This window comes from Crinia signifera, chromosome 2 (assembly GCF_055691185.1).
Source record: "Crinia signifera chromosome 2, ASM5569118v1, whole genome shotgun sequence".
In the NCBI taxonomy this organism is placed as follows: Eukaryota; Metazoa; Chordata; class Amphibia; order Anura; family Myobatrachidae; genus Crinia; species Crinia signifera.
In genome coordinates this window covers 346,390,537-346,415,023 of record NC_139218.1, presented here as the reverse complement: position 1 = coordinate 346,415,023, position 24,487 = coordinate 346,390,537, and the positions used below count along the sequence as shown (strand labels likewise).

General features: G+C 47.0%; 1 protein-coding gene across 1 annotated transcript in view; it reads right to left on the bottom strand.

The window, feature by feature from the left end:
* Nucleotides 1–21,241: 21,241 nt before the first annotated feature.
* GPD1 (glycerol-3-phosphate dehydrogenase 1) overlaps nucleotides 21,242–24,487 on the bottom strand; it is a 35,118-nt gene continuing 31,872 nt past the window's right edge. Inside the window, exons 7-8 of the mRNA XM_083169651.1 lie at nucleotides 24,038–24,144; nucleotides 21,242–22,105 (exon numbers count right to left, since the gene is read on the bottom strand). Of these exons, the coding sequence (XP_083025777.1) occupies nucleotides 22,009–22,105; nucleotides 24,038–24,144 (204 nt within the window). The 3' untranslated portion in view covers nucleotides 21,242–22,008. The remainder of the gene's footprint in view (nucleotides 22,106–24,037; nucleotides 24,145–24,487) is intronic.

The window sequence follows — 24,487 nt, the reverse complement described above, 5'->3', positions numbered from 1 at the left end:
TATATATATATATATATATATATATATATAAATTATACATGTGTATATGTAATGAATAAAATAAATAAATGGGTGCCTACCTGTGTGCACCCAGGTTGAGGGTAAGTACGGCAGGAAGTTCAGAGGTTTATGGGGCAATGAGATTGTTTCAGTACCTGGGAGCTTGCCAGTGCCATGTAGGGGCAGAGGAGCCTGGGCACTCTGGCCAGCGGTGGGGAGGAAGAGAGATCGCAAAGCCACTGCGAATGGCAATGAGTGTACAAGAGTCCCGGGTAAAGCTGCTACCGCGCGGAATAACAACAGGCGGCTGTGATATAGGGGGAGAGCCGCTCTGCAAGCTGCCGCAGCGCGCAGCGGGGAATGACAACGGGCGGCTTTGATAGAGGGGGGAGAGCCGCAAGCTGGGCAAAGCCGCGACGAATGGCAACGGGCGGCCATGAGAGAGATGGAAAGCCATTCTGCAAGCTACTGCGTGCCATGCATTTTTACAGGTGTGGTAACAGCAGCGCAAAGAAGCAGGGTCAGCAGAGCCGGGAGTGCGCCTCACCAGCGCGGCGCCTACCTGCTTTGCAGGTTCTGCTGAGTGGCTAGCGCCGGCCCTGCGCCTAGTCCATTCACCCAGGGACCCTGCACATGCCCATAATTCGTTATGCACATGCGCAGATTAAAAAGATTGCTCCCCGTGCGAACGTGCAGGGGAGCAAATCAACCAAAATGACCACCTCTGTCTCTCAGAATGTAAATATAACTCAAATTTCAATTGCATTCCTCCTTTCAGAAATCTGTAAGACATGTACAGGAAATTCTTGAAAACAAACACATCCCCCCTCTGGTGTATCTCAGTTTTACAAGATTACCCCCTGAAGGGTACGGACTGTAAACAAGGGCTTTGACCATATCCCACTAGAAGTATATTTAACATATTACTTGCTATGAGAGAATGCCTTCAGCTATTTTTTTCCAAATGTCAAAGATTTTTAACATAATATAGCTTATAACTTCCACACAAGTGTGTTGTCTGTGTGTCACACGCAGCCGCAGCGTTGCGCGGCGGGCATACTACTCACCCGTCCGCGCCCGCCGTCGGCTAGCGTGTAGTGGTCTCCAGGTCAGCGGCAGCAGGCAGCGGCAGTCTGGTGGGCAGCAGGCAGCGTGGGACGCCGGCAAGTGTAGCGGTGTGTGCTGTAGGGGCGCCGGGAGGCCGGCGCCGCCATCTTGGTTAAGGGCAAATAGCAGATTGGCTCATGTCTGAGGTTTCCGCCCATACTGACCTGACAGCCAATGGCAGCCGCCGACTAGGGATATAGGGGATCTGCCTAGGCCTGTTCAGTGTCAGTACAAAGAGTCTCCAGAGGCGTTCACAGCTCCCAGCTGACTCCGGCTCTCTGACTCACCTCTCCTGACTTGGTGCCTTGCTTCCAGTGCTCTGTGGTTGATCCAGGTTCTGCTTAACCCCATCGCTGCCAGTTCTCTCCACAGTCTGGTTCCTGCCTGCATCCCTGAGCTCCCTGGCCTCGCTCTTCAAGTCTTCTGCTTCCAAGCAAATTCTTCATTCTTCAGTCATCATCCATCTTCTTTCAGTCTTCAAGGATCCTTCATACCATCAAGTACATTCTCTTTCCGGATCCTCTCATTCTTCAAGACCCCAGCCTGCCGTCCTCAGTGCCTTGAACTGTCATTATTTAAATGAACTTTTCTTCTTTCAAAGTGCCATGCTGGCTCAATTATTATTTACCACTAACTGCCACTTAAAGAAAGTATTCAAGTGTGTATTGTTCCATTTATGAATTCTATTATTAAACCTGCACGATTTAACCCTTCCTCCTCTGGTCCGTCTCCGGTTGCTACACACCACACGACTTCATCCAGCCCTTCAGTTGTGACAGTTTGTACTGACCCGATGGAGTCGGGTGAAGAACAGGCTTCCATGGCGGATGCATTTCACAGCATCGTGGCTCGTCTGGAGCAAGTAGAGGCTACCCAACGCCAAGTGGCTCAATTCCTTCAGGCCTTGTCTCCGCCCCAGGCGGCTTCCTCAGTTTCTGTGACTGCAGCACCAGAGGTTCCAGTTCCTGTTCCTATACCTGGACCTGTAGTTCCTCATCATATGCAATTACCAACCCCCAGCAAATATGATGGTTCACCGAAGGGATGCCGTGGGTTTCTGAACCAATGCGATGTTCATTTCACCTTACAGTCATCTCACTTCCCTACCTCCAAGGCAAAAGTGGCATATATTGTGTCTCTCCTGGCAGGGTCAGCTCTGGACTGGGTGTCTCCTCTCTGGGAACGCGCTGATCCCCTGCTCAATGACTATGAAGCTTTCATTACCTCTTTTCGTCGCATCTTCGACGAACCTGGCAGAGTGTCTTCTGCCGCTACTGAGATCCTGAGGATTCACCAGGGTAGTCATTCAGTGGGACAATATGTTGTGCAGTTCCAGACTCTGGCTTCAGAATTAAAATGGAACGAAGAGGCTCTCGTCTCCGCCTTCTGGAATGGGCTGGCAGGTCGTATCAAGGACGAATTAACTACCCGTGACTCTCCTGCTACTTTGGTTGAACTCATCTCCTTGTGCAACAAAGTAGATCTACGGATGCAGGAGCGTCAACTAGAGAGAAATCGCTCCGATCGTCTCCGCTCTCGTTTGACCACCAACGCTGTTCCTGTTCCTAGACCAGGTTCCTCCACAACTACACCCCCAGATGAACCCATGCAGATCAACCGCTCCCGGCTCTCCTTAGAAGAAAAATCCCGTAGACGTCGAGAGAATCTTTGCATGTACTGCGGTTCTTCCGCTCATCTGCTGTCTTCCTGTCTACTGCGTCCGGGAAACGACCGCTCCTAACCTCCCCGAGGGAGGTCAGGTTAGGAGTCCTGCTTTCATCTCCCTCCTCAACTGTTTCCACCATTCCGGTTACCCTTGTGTGCCCTCAGGGTAAAATCAAGATTCAGGCCTTACTAGATTCCGGAGCGGCTGGAAACTTCCTTTCTTCTTCTTTTGTCTTTCAACATTCCTTGGCGGTGCAACCTTTGGCCCATCCCTTGGTCCTCACTGCAGTAGATGGGAGTCGCATCAGCAGTGGGCAAATCACTCTTCAAACCAATCCTGTGATGGTTCTCGTGGGTGCTTTACATCAAGAGACTCTAGAGTTTTTGGTCCTTCCTCAGTCGTCACACCAGGTAGTCCTGGGCCTACCATGGCTTGCTAAACACAATCCTCATATTGATTGGTCCAGTATGGAGATCAAAGCCTGGGGTACGAACTGCCTAACTACTTGCATGCCTCGTGTCATTCCACTCCATCAAACTAATCCTCAAGAAGAGGGAGGCCCCAGTCTTTCGTCTTCACCAGCTTCACCCTTGTCGATACCCACACCATATTCTTCTTTTTCTGACGTCTTCAGCAAGGGAGGTGCCGATACCCTGCCGCCTCATCGTCCCTGGGACTGTCCGATTGAGTTGATGCCTGGGAAGTTTCCACCTCGGGGCCGCATCTACCCCTTGTCTCTACCTGAGACCAAGGTTATGTCTGACTACATTCGTGAGAACTTGAATAAAGGGTTCATTCGCCCATCTACTTCGCCAGCCGGAGCAGGGTTTTTCTTTGTAAAAAAAAAAAAGACGGAACTCTCCGGCCGTGTATCGACTACAGGGGTCTGAACGATATCACGATCAAGAACCGCTATCCTTTACCCCTTATCACCGAACTTTTTGACAAGATCCGAGGGGCTTCTATTTTTACTAAACTGGATCTAAGAGGGGCGTACAACTTGATCCGGATCCGTTCTGGAGATGAGTGGAAGACGGCTTTCAACACCCGAGACGGCCACTACGAATACCTGGTGATGCCATTTGGTCTTTGCAACGCTCCAGCCGTCTTCCAACAATTTGTAAACGACATATTTCGAGATTTGCTGTATCATTCCATTGTGGTGTATCTCGATGACATCCTCATCTTCTCGTCTAACCTCCATCTCCATCGTCAAACAGTATCTGAAGTCCTGCGGCGTCTTCGCCAAAATAAACTATACTGCAAGCTAGACAAGTTCGTCTTTGAGGTCACCTCCTTTCCATTCCTCGGCCACATCCTCTCCAGCACTGGGATAGAGATGGATCCAGAAAAAGTAAAAGCCATCTTAGACTGGACAGCCCCCACCACGCTCAAAGGCATCCAGAGGTTCCTGGGCTTTTCAAATTATTATCGTTGCTTCATCCGGAACTTCTCCACCCTTGCTGCACCTCTTACTGCTCTAACCCGTAAGGGGTCAGATCCAAGTCAGTGGTCACCTGAGGCCTCTCAAGCCTTCCAGCAACTAAAGAATGCTTTTATCTCCGCCCCAATCCTTCTCCAGCCAAACCTAGACAAACCCTTCATTCTCGAGGTGGACGCATCCTCAGAAGGGGTAGGGGCAATCTTGTCGCAGAGAGGGGAGGACCAGGAACTTCACCCATGTGCCTTCTTCTCCAAGAAGTTTCTTCCAGCGGAAAAGAATTACCCCATTGGGGAGCAGGAGTTACTGGCAGTCAAATCAGCATTGGAGGAGTGGCGGTACCTCCTGGAGGGGGCACGACATAAAATCACTGTATATTCCGACCATAAGAATCTCTCATTCCTCAAGCACGCCCAATGTCTTACAGCTCGTCAAGCCCGCTGGGCCATGTTCTTCGAACGTTTCAATTTTCAAATCAGTTTCAGACCCGGGACGATTAATGCCGAGGCCGATGCTCTTTCACGCTCTTTCGAAACCCCAGCAGACCTTGAGACTCCACCTCGACCAATCCTCGATCCGCTGGTCTTTGCTCAAGTAACAGTCCAGCCTTCACCCCCACCAGGCAAGACCTTCGTTCCTCTCAATCTCCGCAAGAGAGTGCTGTCCTGGGCACACGCTTCCCGTTTTGCAGGGCATACGGGGGCACAGAAGACCTTAATGTTCCTGTTGCGTTCATACTGGTAGCCTACCATTCGTCGCGATGTAACCAGCTTTGTTGCCTCCTGTGTAAAATGCGCTCAGCATAAGTCCTCCAGAACGTCCCCTGCCGGTCCTCTTCTACCTCTAGCCATACCAACAGAACCATGGTCCCACCTGTCTATGGACTTTATCTGCGAACTTCCTCCCTCCAAAGGGCATACGGTAATCTGGGTGGTAGTTGACCGGTTTTCTAAAATGGTGCACTTCTTCCCATTGAAAGGCCTTCCATCTGCTCCAGTGTTGGCTCAGCTCTTCATTTCCACCATCTTCAAACTCCATGGGTTGCCCAAAGAGATTATATCCGACCGTGGAGTACAGTTCGTCGCAAAGTTTTGGAGGGCCCTCTGTTCCGCTGTACAAGTCAAGCTCAAGTTCTCCACTGCTTTCCACCCACAAACCAACGGACAGACAGAATGTGTCAACCAGGACTTGGAAGCCTTCATTCGTTTGTTCGTCTCTTCCTCTCAAGACGACTGGGTAGACCTTCTGCCTTGGGCGGAATTTGCGCACAACAATTCCTATCATTCATCCTCCGGCACCACTCCCTTTTTTACTGTCTTTGGCAAACATCCCCGATCTCCAGAGTTCTCAGATTTATCGTTGTCCGATGTCCCTGCAGCTGCTTCTTCTCTACAACGGTTTGCAAAAATCTGGTCAGACGTTCATACCGCTCTCCTCAAAGCATCCGCTCGATATAAAAGGATGGCGGACAGAAAAAGAAGAGCGGCTCCTAGATTGAAGGTTGGAGATCGAGTATGGCTGTCTACCCGCCATATACGCCTTCGGTTACCCTCCATGAAGCTGGCTCCCCGGTTCATCGGGCCATACCCAATCACTCAAGTGATTAATCCGGTGGCCTACAGACTACAGCTCCCTTCTTCCTTGAAGATATCAAATTCTTTCCATGTGTCTCTTCTGAAGCCTTTGAGATTGAACTTATATCAGAAGAAGGTGCCTAAGCCGCCCAAGATTGGCTCAGAGAGAGAGACAGAGTTCGAGGTGAGGCGCATTATCGACTCACGTTGTCGCAATACCCATCTTCAGTATCTGGTAGAGTGGCTTGGATTCGGTCCTGAAGAGAATTCCTGGGTTGATGCTGCAGACCTCCATGCTCCCCGTCTGGTGAGACAATTCTTTCAAAGGAATCCACACAAGGTGCGTAGGTGCCCTGGGGTCACCCAGAAAGGGGGGGGTACTGTCACACGCAGCCGCAGCGATGCGCGGCGGGCATACTACTCACCCGTCCGCGCCCGCCGTCGGCTAGCGTGTAGTGGTCTCCAGGTCAGCGGCAGCAGGCAGCGGCAGCAGGCAGCGGCAGTCTGGTGGGCAGCAGGCAGCGTGGGACGCCGGCAAGTGTAGCGGTGTGTGCTGTAGGGGCGCCGGGAGGCCGGCGCCGCCATCTTGGTTAAGGGCAAATAGCAGATTGGCTCATGTCTGAGGTTTCCGCCCATACTGACCTGACAGCCAATGGCAGCCGCCCTCTAGGGATATAGGGGATCTGCCTAGGCCTGTTCAGTGTCAGTACAAAGAGTCTCCAGAGGCGTTCACAGCTCCCAGCTGACTCCGGCTCTCTGACTCACCTCTCCTGACTTGGTGCCTTGCTTCCAGTGCTCTGTGGTTGATCCAGGTTCTACTTAACCCCATCGCTGCCAGTTCTCTCCACAGTCTGGTTCCTGCCTGCATCCCTGAGCTCCCTGGCCTCGCTCTTCAAGTCTTCTGCTTCCAAGCAAATTCTTCATTCTTCAGTCATCATCCATCTTCTTTCAGTCTTAAAGGATCCTTCATACCATCAAGTACATTCTCTTTCCGGATCCTCTCATTCTTCAAGACCCCAGCCTGCCGTCCTCAGTGCCTTGAACTGTCATTATTTAAATGAACTTTTCTTCTTTCAAAGTGCCATGCTGGCTCAATTATTATTTACCACTAACTGCCACTTAAAGAAAGTATTCAAGTGTGTATTGTTCCATTTATGAATTCTATTATTAAACCTGCACGATTTAACCCTTCTGTAGACACCCAAAAGGAGGAGTTACCTTATAGATGCGGTGGGGGCCGTGCCTCCCCAACCTCACGGATCTCAGTCTGGAGTCTTCTCTTGATACAGGAATGGGCACAGAACACTCGACCACTGGGTTAGGTTGACCTTTTATTTTCAAAGCAGTCACTATGGACGTCAACCTCTTTCAGTTAACAACTTAACAATATTATCACAACAAGTGAACAAATTGTAATAACATTCAAGTAAACGGACATGTTTTACAGTGCAGTAAACATTCAAGTAAAAGGAAATGTTTTACCATAATGTCAGGCAATACAGAGAAGGAAACGTTTTACCAGCATACTAAACAGTGCAGACAGGGAAATGCTTTACCATAATACTAGGCATTACTCCTATAATCAATCAGCACTTCTGACCTCTATTTACTGTAGATTCTTTGCATGCATATAACCTAGGGTTACCGGTAACCATTACCCTAACTAAAGTCCCGGATTGCAGGTCCTAATAGCCAGGGGAAAAACAATATAAGAAGGGCTCTTGGTTTGCTGTAAGCGGGGTCGCTTTACTAGGGCGTGGGTGAATCCCACTTGGAGTCCTGGAAGGGTTAGATCACTCTCAAGTGTTGGTAAGGAGGCCTTTGGGCCCTTATAGTTACCCTAATTCCTTATCCAGGCGTCCGGCTGGGATCAGTAAGTCTTCACCAGTGCTGTGTACCCTCCTGGGAGTGCTAGTGTGGGCGCCTAGACGTTGCCACAATCAGCTACACAGGACTACTGGCCACTGGCCTGCACTGTGGCTCTCTATGCGGCCTCAATGGGTACAACCCTGTCATGCGCTAGGGGTGTCCATGGGTCCCTGACCCTATAATGTGCCTGGCGGGCGATATAATAGGGGTGGTAGGCAGGGGCACAGTGTGCAATAAGGTACCTGTATCGGCTGCAGGTGCTGGTTCCAACCAGTCTCGATCTCCCGGACTCTGTCACCGCTGATCTGTCCCTGGTGACTGCATCAATGGTGCCTCTGCTGTCCAGGCTCTGCTGCTGCTTACACCATGCTGCTGGGCTCTGGCTACTATGCTCTGTACTGCCCACGTGCTGGCTGCTGGGCTGGCACTTAATATTTACTGCAGGGCTCTGGCAGCTTGACACTGTGACTGCTGTGTTCTCTTGTACAGTTTGCACGCTGCCTGACTGGCTCCTTCTCTCACAGGCTGGGCTGCCACTCATTACTGGAGCTCTGTGCTGCTCAAGTGTCTTTCAGGCTGCATGGAGAAGTCTCCTCTCTCTGTGCTAGCTGCTAACTTCCTCAGTCACCTCTGACCTCTCTCTTCCTGTCACACTCCAGCCTGTCTGTGTTTAACTCTTTAGGTCTGAGCTGTGCCTAGTGCTGGGGTATATTAACCCCTGGTTAACTGGAATGCACGGCACCTATTATTCCACAGTTATGGGGTGTTACACTTCCTCCACTGGTCCGTCTCCGGTTGCTACACACCACACGACTTCATCCAGCCCTTCAGTTGTGACACTGTGCATTTATACATGCGTTCCTATAATTCTCCAGCTGCGCACAGTGCACTGTAAATCTCTATAAAGGACACATTATTAACATACATATACAGTACATTGTGCCTATCACCTACCTTTTGGATTGGTGTACACTCCACTAGTGTATCATGTGGAATGGGCCTCTAGCCACAAAGAGATTTTGGGAAAAACCATGCTCTTCAGTAAGGCCTCCCGTCCCAATAGAGAAATTGGTAAATGGGTACAGGTGCTTTATGAATTGGTGACCTTCTCAAAAAATGTGAGGGAAATTAAATGTATATAAATCATCAAGGACAAATAGAATGTTAATACCTAAGTATTTGAGGGAATGGTTAAATATTGTAAATGTTTGAGAAATTAGGTTATTTTGGAGGATTCTGTGACCAGAGACATCTCTTCAGATTTATCTCTGTAAAGGGGTGTAGACATGGGACTTAGGGCCTTATTCTAGTTCACTCTTTCTGACAAAATCCTTCTTAGATGGAAAAAAACATTTATTGAACCGACATGTGCCGACAGACGGTATTTCATGCCCTACCATCCACTAGGGCTTGGTGGGAGAATAAAATAGTGCATCGCGAGCGAAGCGAGCGCAGCGAGGGGCTGAGGCTCACCTCCAGCGGTGTCCATGTCGACGTTCGGCTAAAAAAAACAATGAAAAAAAACATGTCGACCTCGCACCTGACGACTGAAAGTCATGTAGACTGTTTCACCTGTACATTCTATATGTCGGGATTTTGACCCTGTTGGGATTTTGACCGTCGGGATTTCATACCAAATCCCCAGTGCCATGCCCTCCCAGCCAATCAGAGAAGCCCATCCTCACAACCAATCAGCCAGCACCCCACCAGGAGAGCCAATCAGTGCCTAACAATGTGTAATAATCCTAAAAACCCAGGTCGCACCCTTTCAGACAGCTGGCAACCCGGGTTTTTGAAATATAGACCTGGGAAAAACCCAGGGTTTCTGTCTGAAAGGGGTATTACCAATATTTTGGATGAAAGCCTTTAGTCCCCCCATCCTTCGGTGTATTTGAATTTGATTCAAGTGATTCCTGCAAATAGATTTGTCTCCACATTTGACTTTTTTTTCTAACAGCTGATTGGACAAGCATTCACAAAGAAGTTGCTTCTATACATCTCTCACGGTACAATATTTAAATATATAATGTACCATGGCCACCATAAAGTTAGATATATCATTTATCCTGGTTTTTGGTCTTTAAATCTTGCTGTAAAATTGCTGTTGGCTACAATTCCTAATCTGAGAACTTCGGGCCATGTTGGCATTACAAGCAGAGTGCAGTTTCTCTTATACAATGGAATAATATTGTTTAGCAGTGATACAGTACAGTACATACTGGTGGTTATTCTGGTTGTTTCGCAAGGCTGTAAATTTGCATCCTTGTGAGTCCACCAAACCCGCCTTGCGATTGGTGGCCTGGCTGCCACCCATTCGCAAAGGCGATTCCCATGCAGGGCCTGCGAATGGATGTTACACAGTAACAGATACACCCACATCATTTGATGGTCGGCGACCAGCGAATGATGGCGAAGGTGCACGCATATAAAAGTGACTCTGAAGTCACTTACATATGCGTGGACGCTCGAGAGGAAGTGAGCGGGCAGCCGACATGCGGTGATGTCAGCTGGCCGTCCCCCTCGCACCAGTTGCATGAGAATGCCCTGCATAACGCCCATGAAAAGCTGGGCGTTCCCATATGCAAATGTCCCGGGCCACGCTCCCGCCCGCACACTTGGGTGCGTGCTCCCAGCACGCACCCAGAATAAGCACATGCACAGAAATGACCCTGCACATACACCCACCATCGGACCGCTTGCGAACAAAGGGGTCCGAACGGACGGACCTGAATAAGATCCAATGTACATTTATTTGTTTGTGTGAGCGCCAGCAACAGTTCTGTTTAAGTTGTATATTTTATGATGTTCATAGAACAGAAAACCTGAGACAAAACATCTTATCTGTGTCACCTATTGCCTACATTCAATTTCCCTTCCAATAATTGCCTGGAGTATGCAAACGTGGTTTGCTTTTCCTGGGCCTCTTATCAAGCTTGTCAGCTACAGTACTTCTCTTTATCACTATAATAATGGCCTCAAAGGCTTCAGGATAACATGATCGCATCGGTATAAGCAGTGACAGCCAGCTAGCGCTGTATTAATCCTGCGCACAGTGCTGCGGAGTGGCAATTTGGTGGATCAGACCTGTTGCTCTCCAATAGCTTCATGTTTGGGTTAAAATAACCGCAATTCTGATTGAAATCTGATTGTGATGAGATAATTGAGAACTGCCTGACAATTTGGCTTTTTAACGCCCTTGACCTGCTACTGACATAAGGAGATGCAGTTAATATCCCGGTCATAGGGAGGCTGGCAATCGGAATCCCAACATTGATCATACCCCCCAACCTTCCCACTTATCGAGGGAACATCCCGGTTTTTGGGGACATTCCCACGTCCGGCAGTGTCCCCCCTGTTGTCCGTGAATAGACGTACAGCGTCTATTTTGCATCCACGGAGCTGCTGAGCATGCCCCCACAGCGGCAAAAATGGGCAGCGGTGCGGGTATAGACCACGCCCCTTTTTGGCAGCCACGCCCAAAAAAGATCAGCGTGAGCTCTCCTGCCTCCCTGTCGAGGAATGTTGGGAGGTATGCATTGATGGAGATGCTGACACTGGAATTCCAACAGCTGATATTGAGATCATAATTACGCAGGGCAAGTTAGCGTTAGGCCCAATTAGCATGGGTGTGGTATATTTCACCGACAGTCGGGATTCCGACAGTCATTACTCAGACGTCGGAATCCCGACTGCACAGCGGGGGGAGCGCTCACCACGCTGCGGGCACGATGGCGTGCTGCGTTCACCAACCATTTTATTCTCCCTCTAAGGGGGTCGTGGACTGTCGGAATCCCGACTGTCGGGGAGCCGTCCGGCACCCATTAGCATGGGAAGCCTCAAATAGTGGCCTATTAATTTGAATCACAAACCCAAGGCACCCCTGCAAGTGTTCCAAGCACCCCTGGGTGTCATGTCATGCAGTTTGGGAACAAATGGGTTAGGCTACAGGGTAGGAGGATTAGAGGGGTATGGGTAATTGGGTTGACACTATGCAACAAAGCAATGTTTTTTATTCTAATTTGACATTTATTTTATCAGCCTGGCGCCCAACGCCCTGGGATGCTGGGGACAGCCTATTACATTTGCGATTTTGATGTTTTCTATGAAAAAAACATCTGGATGCGATTTTGAAATGTGTGATTTCTTTTTTTAGACAGGAGAAAATGTGCAAATTTGACTGCAATTCGTACTTTGATACATGTGGGATTACGGAAAACACGCAAATTGGATGCATGTCCAAAAATCGCATGTCTAATATATTGCACCCTATTACATCTCCCCCAGGACATCTCTTGTGGATGTGTAAATTTACCAAATTGTAAATTGGTTGTCTAAGATTAATTGAGGTGGATTTGGCAGACATAAAGCCTTTTTAATCTGTGCATTGGGTTCTAAATTACACGGTTATATCTAATTCCCAGAACTATAGTGAATATATTTGAATCAGTGTTGATTGATGATTGGGAAAGGAAGTTGTCACAATTAGTTCCAGTAGAGAGGAATGTATAACAGAATTCCCAGAATCCAGCATTAATGGACAGTGGGGTGATTCAGAGGAGGATGCAGTTACAGTAGCAGCTATGACTGAGTCTTTATGATAATGCTGCAGCCGCCAATGTGCATACAGAGACACACTATTGGCGCATGTGCAAAATGACCAAGTGACCATGGCCTCAAGTGTCACCAACATGCACACGACCATTAGTTACCATCCAGCAACACCCAGAGTAATTGCATAGGTCTCCATACAATTTCAATCTGCATCTTTTTGTTAAAACAAAAAGACGCATGCACTCAAAAAGAACTTTAAAAAATAAATCTTATTTTGTGGAAAGTACATTGTGGCCAATGACAGTTTCAGGAAAATCATTCCTGATGATGTCATATAAAATAATACCCTGTTTTACTCCCAAAATCTGGGTTGCAATTGGGATTTTAGACGCAGCTTCAACCCGGCTTGTGACCCTTTTACATTGTCCCTACCCAGCAATTAGCCGGGCAGGTGACGGCAGAGAAGGCGGGTCCTGAGCCAGTGCAGGGAGAAGAGAGTACCTTGCAACACCGGCTATTTCAATGCAGTGAACAGGTCCACCTGAGCCAGGTTGAATCCATGAACAAATACCAGCATATTTCAACAGGAAGCGGTCATCTATTAGAATGAACTTAGGTCTACAGTCATTAGGTCGACCCCACTAGGTCGACTGGTAGGAAGGTCGACCTGACTTAAGGTCGACATGACTTAAGGTCGAATTTGCATAAAGGTCGACATGAGGAAGGTCGACTGGCCATCGACCTCCCGCCGTCGCACAGGAGGTGAATGGATGCCGCACACAGGCATCCGTTCACCTCCCTCCCCCGCCGCCGCTGCTGCTGCTGTCTGCAGGGTATAGCAGACAGCAGCGCCGGCTGTCAGTGACTGTCAGGCTGACAACCCGTCCAACCTGCGGACGCTGCGGTCCGCAGGTTGGACGTTCCCCATTCATGTAAATGGGAGCCGGGTCATCCGACCCGGCGTTCCCATTTACACCGCCCTCTACCCAGGTCCTAGCCGTGTTCTACCCAGGTCAGGACCTGGGTAGAAGTCCCGTGTAAAGGGACACGGCGTTAGGGATTTACACCGCCGAAGATCCGGGTCTGACCCGCCGCTGACCCGGATTTTTCGGCGGTGTAAAAGGGGTATTAGTTGGTTGGACTGAAAATCTGGTACTGTATGGGGGCAAATGCCAATAAGCAATTTGCTCACAAACTCAGGAGAATGGACAAAAACATTCAGTGAAATTGTTTAAATCAAATAGGTCCAACTACAGTACATTGACTGAGTGACAGTTGTTGTCCATTTTCTGATTTGGGAAACAAATTACTTAATTATAAATCACATTTGCTCCTATCCAGTATCAGGTTTTTATTCCATCCAACCAACTAGTTGGATGGTTGGAGGAAAGTTGGTCTGATGTGTGGCCAGCATAAGCCCAACAGTTTTGTCATGTTGTGTATAAGCACCTCCATACAATAAGGGTTGGTACAAGTAACCATCTGCAAAATACCGACACCAGGCCTTGAATCCACATCTAATAGCCCTCAAGCAAATTACCATTTTACATGAGTGTTGACCTAAATAAGGGATCATTTGTGCGAGAATATACACCGAATTGCATGAGCTGCTTATTTGCTGCATCAGTGGTTGACCTGTAATCTTTGCAAATGTATCAGTTGTTATCTGATAAATGAAGGAATGAAGAAACAACAAACAACTAACCAAACTAATTGACCATTTATTGCTGTATAACCAAACCAAAGTTACTTGCTTGATCATTAGATAAATAAGATAAGAAAAAACATTTTAGTCAGACAACATGGGGTATATTTACTTAAGTGTGTGGTTTTTAGAAGTGGAAATGTTTTCCATAGTAACCAATCAAATTTTAGCTATTATGCACTAAAACAGTGATGACTAACCTTGACACTCCAACTGTTATTGAACTATAGATCCCAGCATGCCCTGCACTGCAACAGTTTTAGCATGGTCAAATAGCAAAACTGTAGCAGGGCATGCTGGGATGTGTAGTTCAACAACATCTGGAGTGTCAAGGTTAGCCATCGCTGCACTAGAAGGTGCTAGATAAATTATAAAAAGATTGATTGGATGCTTTAGGCAACATCTCCACATCTAAAACCCCTCATATGTACATTTAACTACCTTTTCCCCTTTGCACTTCCTCTCCATGTCTCTGCCTTTCCCATACCTTTATCTAGTGTCACTTAATATGAATAATAGCGGTTAAGAGTGCAGCTAGGCAAAGTTACTGGGACTCCTGTCCATGTGAGTAATGCTGTGTACACACGGCTGCAATTACGCATGAAATCGCTGTCAAAATGGTCGCTCAGCGACCATATTGCCAGTGATTTAATGTGCAGCCAGCGCTAAATGGCTGGAAGCGCGCTCCCGCGGCCAGCCCTTCTCCGATTCTGCCTAAAAATTGCAGGTCGCTGGTGCACAAAGCACTGTGCACCAGCGACACTAGCCTCCTGCACCGGCCGGGACCCGCCCACCCGCCTTGTCAGTCACCGCCCACCCGCCTTGTCACGGAGCCAGCCCCTGCTTCTTGCTCCGTTCTCTTCCCGCGCACACAGCAGCAGCTCCCCCCATTGTGTCAGCACACTAGTACTGCACAGCTGCACTATCCAGTAAGTGCATAGGCTGTAGTAGAGGCCATTGGTGTCGGGCAACATGATTATGTTCATGCTGCCCACCGATGGTGATTTGCACCATCGGTGGGCAGCATGAGCATTACCATGCTGCACCACACCAATAGTATGTGGGCTCAATATAAATGAAGGGGGCATTGGTGTCGGGGTGGCAGGGGCCGCACGGCCGTCTTGTGCCCCCACACCCCTGGCAGGAGCGGGGCACTAGCGGCTGCTGCCGCTAGATTATCCTGCCCCTACAAAGATGACCCCTGCTACATCTGTATATACACCACATACACTTTTATTCCCTTCCAGAAGGACTTCCCACAACCCATGTCAATCATAAATGAATTTAAATAGAGGGTAAAAAAAATCTAGTCAAAATTGCTGGTCCCTCTGAAAAACTGGACATTGAGCAATATATTGCTGAGAAATATATTGCTGAGCTATATTGCAAGTACACTGAGCAATATATTACTCAGCAATATATTGCAAGCAATACATTGCTAGCAATATATCTCCCCCGTGTGTACACAGCATAAGTGGTCCTATCATCAGTATTATCAGGCTGCAAATTTCTGTGCAAAAGCTGTGACTGGTTTTCGATTTTTTTTTTTTTTTAAAGCTTAAAAAATTATTAACTTCCAAAACATTTTAAGCCAACTTTGACCACCTCACAGTATTTATATTATAAAATTGGCCAAAGGCGCTGACCATCGAATGATTCCTCTATCCTTCGGAAATAAAAGTCAGTCTATACTGGAGATGCCCATAAAACTCTGCCCATTCCCTGCTCCAGCCCCGTTTCCACTCCCGGCCCTCCCTCCCTGCAGTGTGTAACTCACCAAAGCCGTTTGGTGCCGGGGTTTGCACATGCCCAAACCACATCCATTGGTGCTGGCCCGAAATCATATCGCTAAGAGCAATCCTGAATTGGCCCCATTATACCATGGGGATATGGTCTTTGGGTCACCAGCATGTTGCTCAACAGTCATTAGGTCGGCACCATTAGGTTGACATGAGTCTAAAAGTCGACATGCAGGAAGGTCTACATAAGTCTAGGTCGACAGGGTCATTAGGTCGACATGGGGTTTTTTTTTTTTTTTTTTGAGCCAACGTGTGACAGCAGGCGGTATTTCATGCCCTACTATCCACTAGGGTGTGGTGGGAGAATAAAATAGAGTGCCAAACATAGCGAGACACAGTGCACGAAGCATGGCGATTGCAGCGCACCATGCGAGAGGGCGAGGTGCTACGTTTCAGTGTCCATATCGACTGTGTCGACATTCGGGACAATAAAAAAACTACGTCGACCTTCCTGCATGTCGACGGAATGATCCATACTCATACCATGGTAGCGACCCTCCTCATCATCATGAGTCCTTCCCTTCACTGCAGCAGCGCACATATACAGGGTTACACCACACTGGTTTACATTGTGCCTCGAATCCTGCGCAGCCAGTATTGTGTAAGTGCTTCACTTTGAAGTGATGTAAATGCAAAAACGTTGCGTTTGCATTGCTGGGCAGGATCCAGCATGTGGGGCGGCCTTGCCCTGTGCTGGGCAGCCAACCACAGCGGGTTCTAATTCTCTGAATCCTCACAAAACTACACACCATACAGAATCAGGCCTAGTGTGGAATACAGAGCAGGTTGGATACAGTGCGGGATGGATAAACAGTAGTGCTGGATACACTGCAGTGTATAAAGTATGGGTCAAATACAGTGCGGAATACACAGCAGACTGGATATGGTGCTGCTCGGATACACCAATAGTACAATTACAGTGACTGGGTATCATCGGTGTCCCCAGAGCAGGGGTGATGGCAGTGCAGGATTGCTGACTGTGTCCTTAGTGCAGGGGTTCTGGCTGTGTCAGCAGTACAGGAATGCCGGCAGTGTACTTCGTGCCAGGGTGGCTATTGTGTTGGCAGTGCAGGAGTGCCTGTGTTGTAATCAGTTGGCAGTGGTGCCCTTAGCCCGGTGGTGCTGTAGGGGTCAGCAGCATGGGCGGCATTGTCCTCAGTGCGAGGGAGGAGAGTGGCACCATATGTTGTCTTACTGAAACCAATGGGGAGCCGCTGATTGGCTGATATCCATGACAGATGGCTATCTCTGCCAATTAGTTGCAGTTCATTGATTTCAATGACTTTCAAAGACTTTTAAAAGTGGTGCCACTCTATCCCATGTCCATCCACCTGTTTACCGCATGGCCTTGGCTCAGTGGCACAGTTCTTCATATATGGATGCTACCCTCCCTTCATTCCATTGCCCCAGGATGCAACGAACACCCTGAGGCCGGTTTCACACACTCCGGCTCCTGCCGGACGGTGAAATCCCGCACGGCCAGGGAGCCATGCCGCACACACTAGTTTATCATGGAGGGGATGGCCACAGCCCGGCAGCCGTCCCTTCCAGTGGTGGGATCCGGTTGCAGCCGTGCGGCCGGGCCGTCCCGTGTGAATGGACACAATAGTGTCCATTCACAACTACTGTGTGCGACACGGCTCCCTGGCCGTGCGGGATTTCACCGTCCGGCAGGAGCCGGAGTGTGTGAAACCGGCCTTACAGCTAATTACAGAGTCTCTGTACCTGCAATCTCAGTACATTAACGTAAAAAAAAAAAAAAAAAAAGAAATAATTTAACGGACCAATTTAAGCCATGTAATGTGGCCTCAGCCAGCTTGTACTGTTGCTATGTTCAGCTTACAATTCATTTAAGCTTCATAGTGTATTCCATCACTTATAAAGCCGTAATTCCTAGGTACATCTCTGTAATTTCAGCCTTTTAAATTATCTCTCTGGAGGGGATTACTTGATAGGATTGTAGGAAGGATCCCCCTGCAGTGCTGTATTGCAGTAGAGTCCATATTCAATTACAGAAAAATGTATAGAGTTCATAGTTCTCCCGTCAGGCGCTTCTCATTGTTCTAAGCAGCTCAATTGCAGGCTGGACAAGAAATGATAATATAATAAGGGTCCACAGGCAGCTGTTGCCAAACCTGCAGAAATAAGGGTCTAGGTACGGACGCAAATGTTTGGATAAACATTTATTGGTTAAAAACCATCCATGGGTTCAAATAAGAATCATAATCTGTCTTTAAAAATTTCAGAACCTACTATACAACAAGGGATAAGCTATTAAAACCTAGGTTGAACCAGATGAATGCAAGTCTTTATTCAGACTTATCTACTATGTAACTATGCATTCTGGCTGATAAAAGTGTGATATACCAGTGGTTCCCAACCCTGTTCCTCAAGTACCCCCAACAGTGCACGTTTTCCAGGTCAACCGGCAGGTGCACTCATTATTCAGACACATTTTAAAAGATCCACAGGTGGAGCTAATTATTTTGCCTCTGATTCTGTGTGGAGACCTGGAAAATGTGCACTGTTGGGGGTACTTGAGGACCAGGGTTGGGAACCACTGTGATATACCAAGATTTAGTTCCAAGGGCTACCCTTGTGTCCCAAACTTCAACTAAATCAGATCCTTCTTGTAATTGCCAATCACTGTTATTACTATGGGGCCTAATTAGAACATCGATTTTTCCTTAAAACCAAAATGTAAATATTAGGGCTATTTAAGAATAGCTGAAGGGGATTTCTCAAACCACATTATGGGGACTGCAGTCTTGCCCTAGCTATCAATATCCACAAAGCTACGTGTTAACAAGTGCCATCTTCAGACTCAAGCTCATTGCGTGTCTGAAAAGGATCTGTATTCCCTGGATGCATTCAGTCATTCCTAATGTGGCCGGACTGACCACACCACACACAAAAATAATCATCATTATAAGCATGTACCTGCAGCAGTTCTATCATGGGTTCAAAAGGTATTCTCCAAAATTGCTGGACCTTTGTGTGTGCGGAATGTTATTGGCATCAAGGTGCCTCTGGATGCCAGCAGCCTGAATACTGAATGCTGCAGTGGGGAGGGAGGGTAGTATTAGGCACTAGGGGTAGGTTAGAGTTAAGGGGGGGGGGGGGGGGGGGGTGTTAGGCTGCTCTAGGGATGGTCATTATGAAGGGAGGGTCAGGTTTACATGCTAAAGGGGGAGAGTTAGGGTTAGGCTGCTGGTAGGGAAGATCAGGGAAGAATGGGGGGAGTGTTCGCATACTTGCCTACCAGGTGTCAGAATCCTGACCATCAGCATGCTGCCATTGGGCTTATATCATGCCTCCAATACACAGCCTTATGGAAGCTGCAGTCTCTGCATGAACTTTTTGATAAATTAGAACAAAAAATAATTTAAATCACTTCTCCTGCTGTGCCTAGTTCCATGTTATTTCCCAGAAAGACCCTCTGTTAGCATCAGATCTGCAAAAGATAGCAAGCTGGAAAATAGGCAGGTAAAAAAAAGAGAAAAAAAATGATTTATTCAAAACTTGCAGCACAGATGTGAACGCGCAGCAACCCAGGATATTGTGCAGCGTGACGTAAATTGGGTCCATCATTCCGACATTTCAGCTTAGGTAGCGAGCAGGGTTGAACACGGATTAAACCCAGCTGGCTGTGCAGTATGAACATGTTAGCTGGATTCACAGCAAAGAAAGAGCCAAAGTATGGAGAGAATGTCTTCTCAGTGACAGTGACATAACCAACCTGTCAAATTGTGTCGACCCGTCAAACTGAAAGGGCCAGATGTACCAAGCTTGAAAAGTGATAAAATAGGGAGTTATAAACCACCAGCCAATCAGCTCCTACCTGTCATTTTTTCAAACACAGCCTGTGATGGCTGATGACAGGTAGGAGATGATTGGCTGGTGCTTCATCACTCTCCATTTTATCACTTTTCAAGCTTAGTGTCAGGTTTGCACAATTCAGGAGTGTGTTTGCAAAAAGATTCTAGGCAAATTCTGTGTTTCAGTGTTGTGTATGGAAATACATATGCGTTTGAACAATGGTTTTTTGATCATAGGTCACCTGTGTTTTGTACTTCTATTTGACCTAACACTCCTGTGTTTGGTCTTTAATAAATTGATAAAATGGGCAAAACCGTGGGGGAGAGGTCTGTTGAGGCCTGCATGTCTTCCTGTCGCATTGCCGCGTGAGCATCCTGGGGAGGACAGGGACTGACTTGGGGCACACTGTTCTTTTGGGCTGTATGGACTGCTGCCGGGTAAACATAATAGAAGCCCCGTTTATATTGTTGCGCGTGTGACCACCGCTGAGTTGCCACTGCTTTCTGCTGGGGCCCCCTCCTTACCCTCCGCCTCTGTACTATAGTGCTGTGAGAGGGTGAAGCCCTGCAGTTTCCACCTCCACCACCATCTTCCCTCCAGAGTCACCAGCATATTATTCTGGGTGGGTAGGGGCGCTCGGTGGATCTCTGGAAAATTTGGCGGTGAGAGCAAGAGCCTGTCTCAGCTGAGGCACGCTGCTCAGACCGCACGGAGGTACCGGCGCCATCTTGCCTGCTTGTAGCCTAGGCAAGGGTGCGTGTGAACAACTGCTACTGTCCACGTAAGGCTCCATAGCTGACTCCTCTGAATACCATTGGTCCTGCTCTGTGGTCCTTCATCTCCTGGAATATAATCCTGTCACGTGTGCGATATATAGAAACATGGCAGTCTTGATCCGACAAATTCTGCAGGCGGTTTCTGCCTCTACTAACAGGCTTCTACAAAAGTTGGATGGCATACGGGGAGGGGGGGATTAGGTTGTTCGGGATCCAGGTATACCTAGGTTGGGGTTAGGTCATACAGGGTGGGGGTTATGGGGAGGTTTGTTTTGGGTCCTTTAGGGGATTTTTCTTTGTTAGTATAAAATAGCTTATTTGTTTTTTTTAATTTTTTTTGTTTGGGAGGACACTATCTGTTCTTTTCTCTTTAATTTTTGCAGTGATGTATACATTTCTATGTATGCTGTGTCTCAATAAGTTTAGATGCTCTCAAACAGGTATATGTTGATCTGACACTATACGTTCTTATTTTTATATTTGTTTACCCGAATGGCGCCTTCGGGTTTACAGTTTATCCTGTGTACAGTAAGAAACGTTCCGCTTGGGTACTACTCTTCCTATACCGTTTATCCTTCTCATATGTGTATCCATACATGAAAATACCTAACCTTATTTTTATGTCCTATATTCATATGTCGCCATAATTCGTGTGCCCTTTTATTATTATGGGTTTCTAAATGTTATAGCTTCAGTGAGCGTTTTGTTAATATGAAAAATTTCAATAAAAATTACCGAAGTAAAAAAAAAAAAAAAAAAAAAATGGCCAAAACCGTCTTTGCCAGCTGGGGCAAATGTGGACTTTAGTAAATTTTGCAATTCTGCCTCATTATAAATTCCCACATTTTTTACAATACAAGTGAAATGATTGGAAAAGTTTCAGCAGAATTGGACCCTGGGACAGTAAAAAAAACCCCATTATTACAGTATGTTAGTATATGAAGAAATGAGACCATTTTATTTACAAGTGTGCATTTTAATCAAATTAGCTTTTTCTTATACACAGGTTACATTCCACGGACTATTCTGAAAGTTAAAACAATGAAGGTATAGGTCACAAAATTACGTTTCCATTTGAAAATGAGCAATTGTTGAATACATAACCGGAGGGTACAATATGGTGATAATCTAGTCACAAAGGAGGCAATTCAATTCAATGACAATAAAAAATTTGTCTTCAAGTGGGCAGATAAGAATATTCTTTTGTCCCATCTGCCTATGGGATAGGCTATTCTTCTGATGCAGATCATTCCTTTAGGCAGGCTGGTTACCTCTGAAAACTGTTGTGTTCACATACGGGATTGATATACTAGAAAGACCCTTGTACTAAAATAAAGGAACAGTGCCGGTGACATATTTTCCTTTGTTTCCTTAAAAACCATGATAAAATTATCCCTTTAGAAGCGTACTTTAAAAGCCTCAAAACAAACATACGTATATGTTATAAGAGTGCAATCCAGCATGCCTTCCTTAGGCTGCAGCAGCAAAGGCTTCTGGGTATGACACCAAATATAACTAATCACTGGAATTCCAGGCAATGAGATCAATACAATCATCAAGGATGTTCTTTACCACATGTCTACATACAGTTTATATGTACATATGTTGGCACACGTATGAAAACATCGTTTAACAACATTACTTTTTTAATGGAAGGCTCAGGAGGTGATGAAGTCGAAGGTCAGAGTTCCCGCTGCCAGATTACATGTGCTCCGGGTGGTCCTGGAGGCATGTAATAAATTCTGTCACAGGTTTTCCCTCATAGCAAATCTGATACACAGCAGAGAAGAGTGGGAACCTAGAACGGAAACACAGGAATGTCAGGCCTCTGATGTCAACTCTCGGTGGGCGACACCTAGGAGAAGCCAGTGCCCGCAAAGTGACGTCATTGCTTGTAATCACAAATGAGAGCAGCTAATGTGTGTGTGCACCAGACACACGGGGTATGGTTATTAGGTCACCAGCATGTTGGTCGACATGCACTTAGGTCGACAGGGTAATTAGGGCAACATGGTTTTTTCCCCACAATTTTTTTGAGCCGACTGGCGGTTTTACATGCCCTACTATACACTAGGGCGTGGTGGGAGAATAAAATAGTTGTTCGTGAAGTGTTGCGAGCGCAGTGAGCCATGCGAAGAGACGCGGTCGCATGTTACAGTGTCCATGGCGACATTCGGGACAATTTTTTTTTTGTGAAGAGCCCCATGTCGACCTTTTGACTGTCGACCTACCCCCATGTCGACCTAATGAGTGTCGACGAACATGCTGATGACCTAATGATCCATACCCAGACACACAGATCTAGCCTTAATATATCACTCTATATAAGTACTATTTATGGCAGCTGTGAACTAAGCATGACACTGTCATATATTGTGTTTAGAGACAGTTTTGCTAATGTGGCTGCACAAGCCAAGCAGAAGCCTCAATGACAGGACCGGTCTAATGTGCAGGACTAACAAATATACTGCCAGTCACATTGATAGGCTCACAGCATCAGATTATCACCCACTATAGCCATAAGAATTGTCTGCGCAAGACATGAATCTTGATCCCCGCTGTTACCAAATTTAGAACGAGCGAGCAGAGATCTTGGCATCCCTGGGAGGAAAACAAGTGCACGCTGTGATAGTTATTGATGTGGTAACCATGGCGAAGACGCTGAGTGACAACTGCTGATTTACTCTTAATGTGTCTGTTTTATGTCTGCAAATGTGCATCGCTCCAATAACGTCATAAAAACAGCACAGACTCCACAATTATTAATGATCTATCTAGTTAATGATCTACTGAAGCCTGTAACAGTAATGCACTGACCCCTGGCTAGCTGGAAGAACAGAAATGCATTGGTACTAATGTTCACCTTGTGTGCAGTAACCGTGCCAGTCGTTATAATAAAACACTGATGAGCTATGTTGATTACACTCCAGTTACACTGATCACACATAAGGGGGAATTATTATGGGCCACTGCTATGTACTAAGTAATATACTCCCAGTGTGCAGTCATGCAGTATACACGGAACTCACACTTACAGAATGCAACACAACAATTACAGAGTATACATTTGGGTTACTTATTCTGTGGTAAATCAAGTACAGATAGGTAAAGGCTGTCTGATTCTAAGGCCGCATTACAATGATTAAACCCTCTCACTGACTATCAGAATTGCTGCCAAGAGTACACAGAGTACATAGTTGTGAGATCTAGGTTTACTCTGACCTATGTGGGTGATACTGGCAGTTGGACTGGTTGCCTAATTACACGGAAGATGAAGTTTTCACTCCTCTTTGTTCTCGTTAGCGGGCATCCACAGTGGCAGGGGTTTTACAGGCTACCAGAGGGCCGTGAACGCTTGTCAGCTACTTGCAGATAAATGTGGATGGTATGAGCTGGGAAATGCCAGGAGAATGGAATGTGCTAATAAAATGTCATTTCCAAGCCCCATAATTAGCAACTGTTTTGCTCTCATTACATGAAATCCGTAAGTGTTACTTCTACTGATAAGCGCACCTTATATGCGAATGGAATAGACTTTTAGTAGCATTTCACTATTGTATGTTATGTTTATGCGAGATGTGTGAGTCGCTTAGTGGTACTTCTCGTACTGCCACTGTGCGGAGGACACCCGAGTCTACATCCATGATGTAAGAGTGCTGTCTTGTTTAGTGCCTGATCCATATAGTCTTCTAGAACACCCCCAGCCCGCCCGTTGCCTGCCGTCACTTACTTGCCCACCATGCCTTTGCTCTTGAGGATGTGATTGAGCTCAGCTGAGGTTTGTGGTCCCTGAAGTTTCTGTCCATTCAGCATTTCTTTCTCCAACTGTTCTATAGACTGGAATAGAAAATATCAATGGTTAGCTCTATATTCCGCAGTGCAAGGAAGTTGCAGGGCGAGGTTAACAATGGGGCGGATGAAGCTGCCTCCACATAAACTTAGGCCGATCACCATGACAACATACTGATCACCAGACACCAGCTGGCCACATGATCAGCCATAAAGCATAAGTATTTACATTGCATTCCCATTTTACACATTCAAGACATTTTTGTACTTCGTATAATTAGGGACATATCGGGCCTTATAGTGTATGGGTTCTACATGGCATTGGCCTCACCTCCTCCACTTCTCATAATAGGCCCTTGGTTTCAGCTCCAGATCCATAAGGCCCTTAATC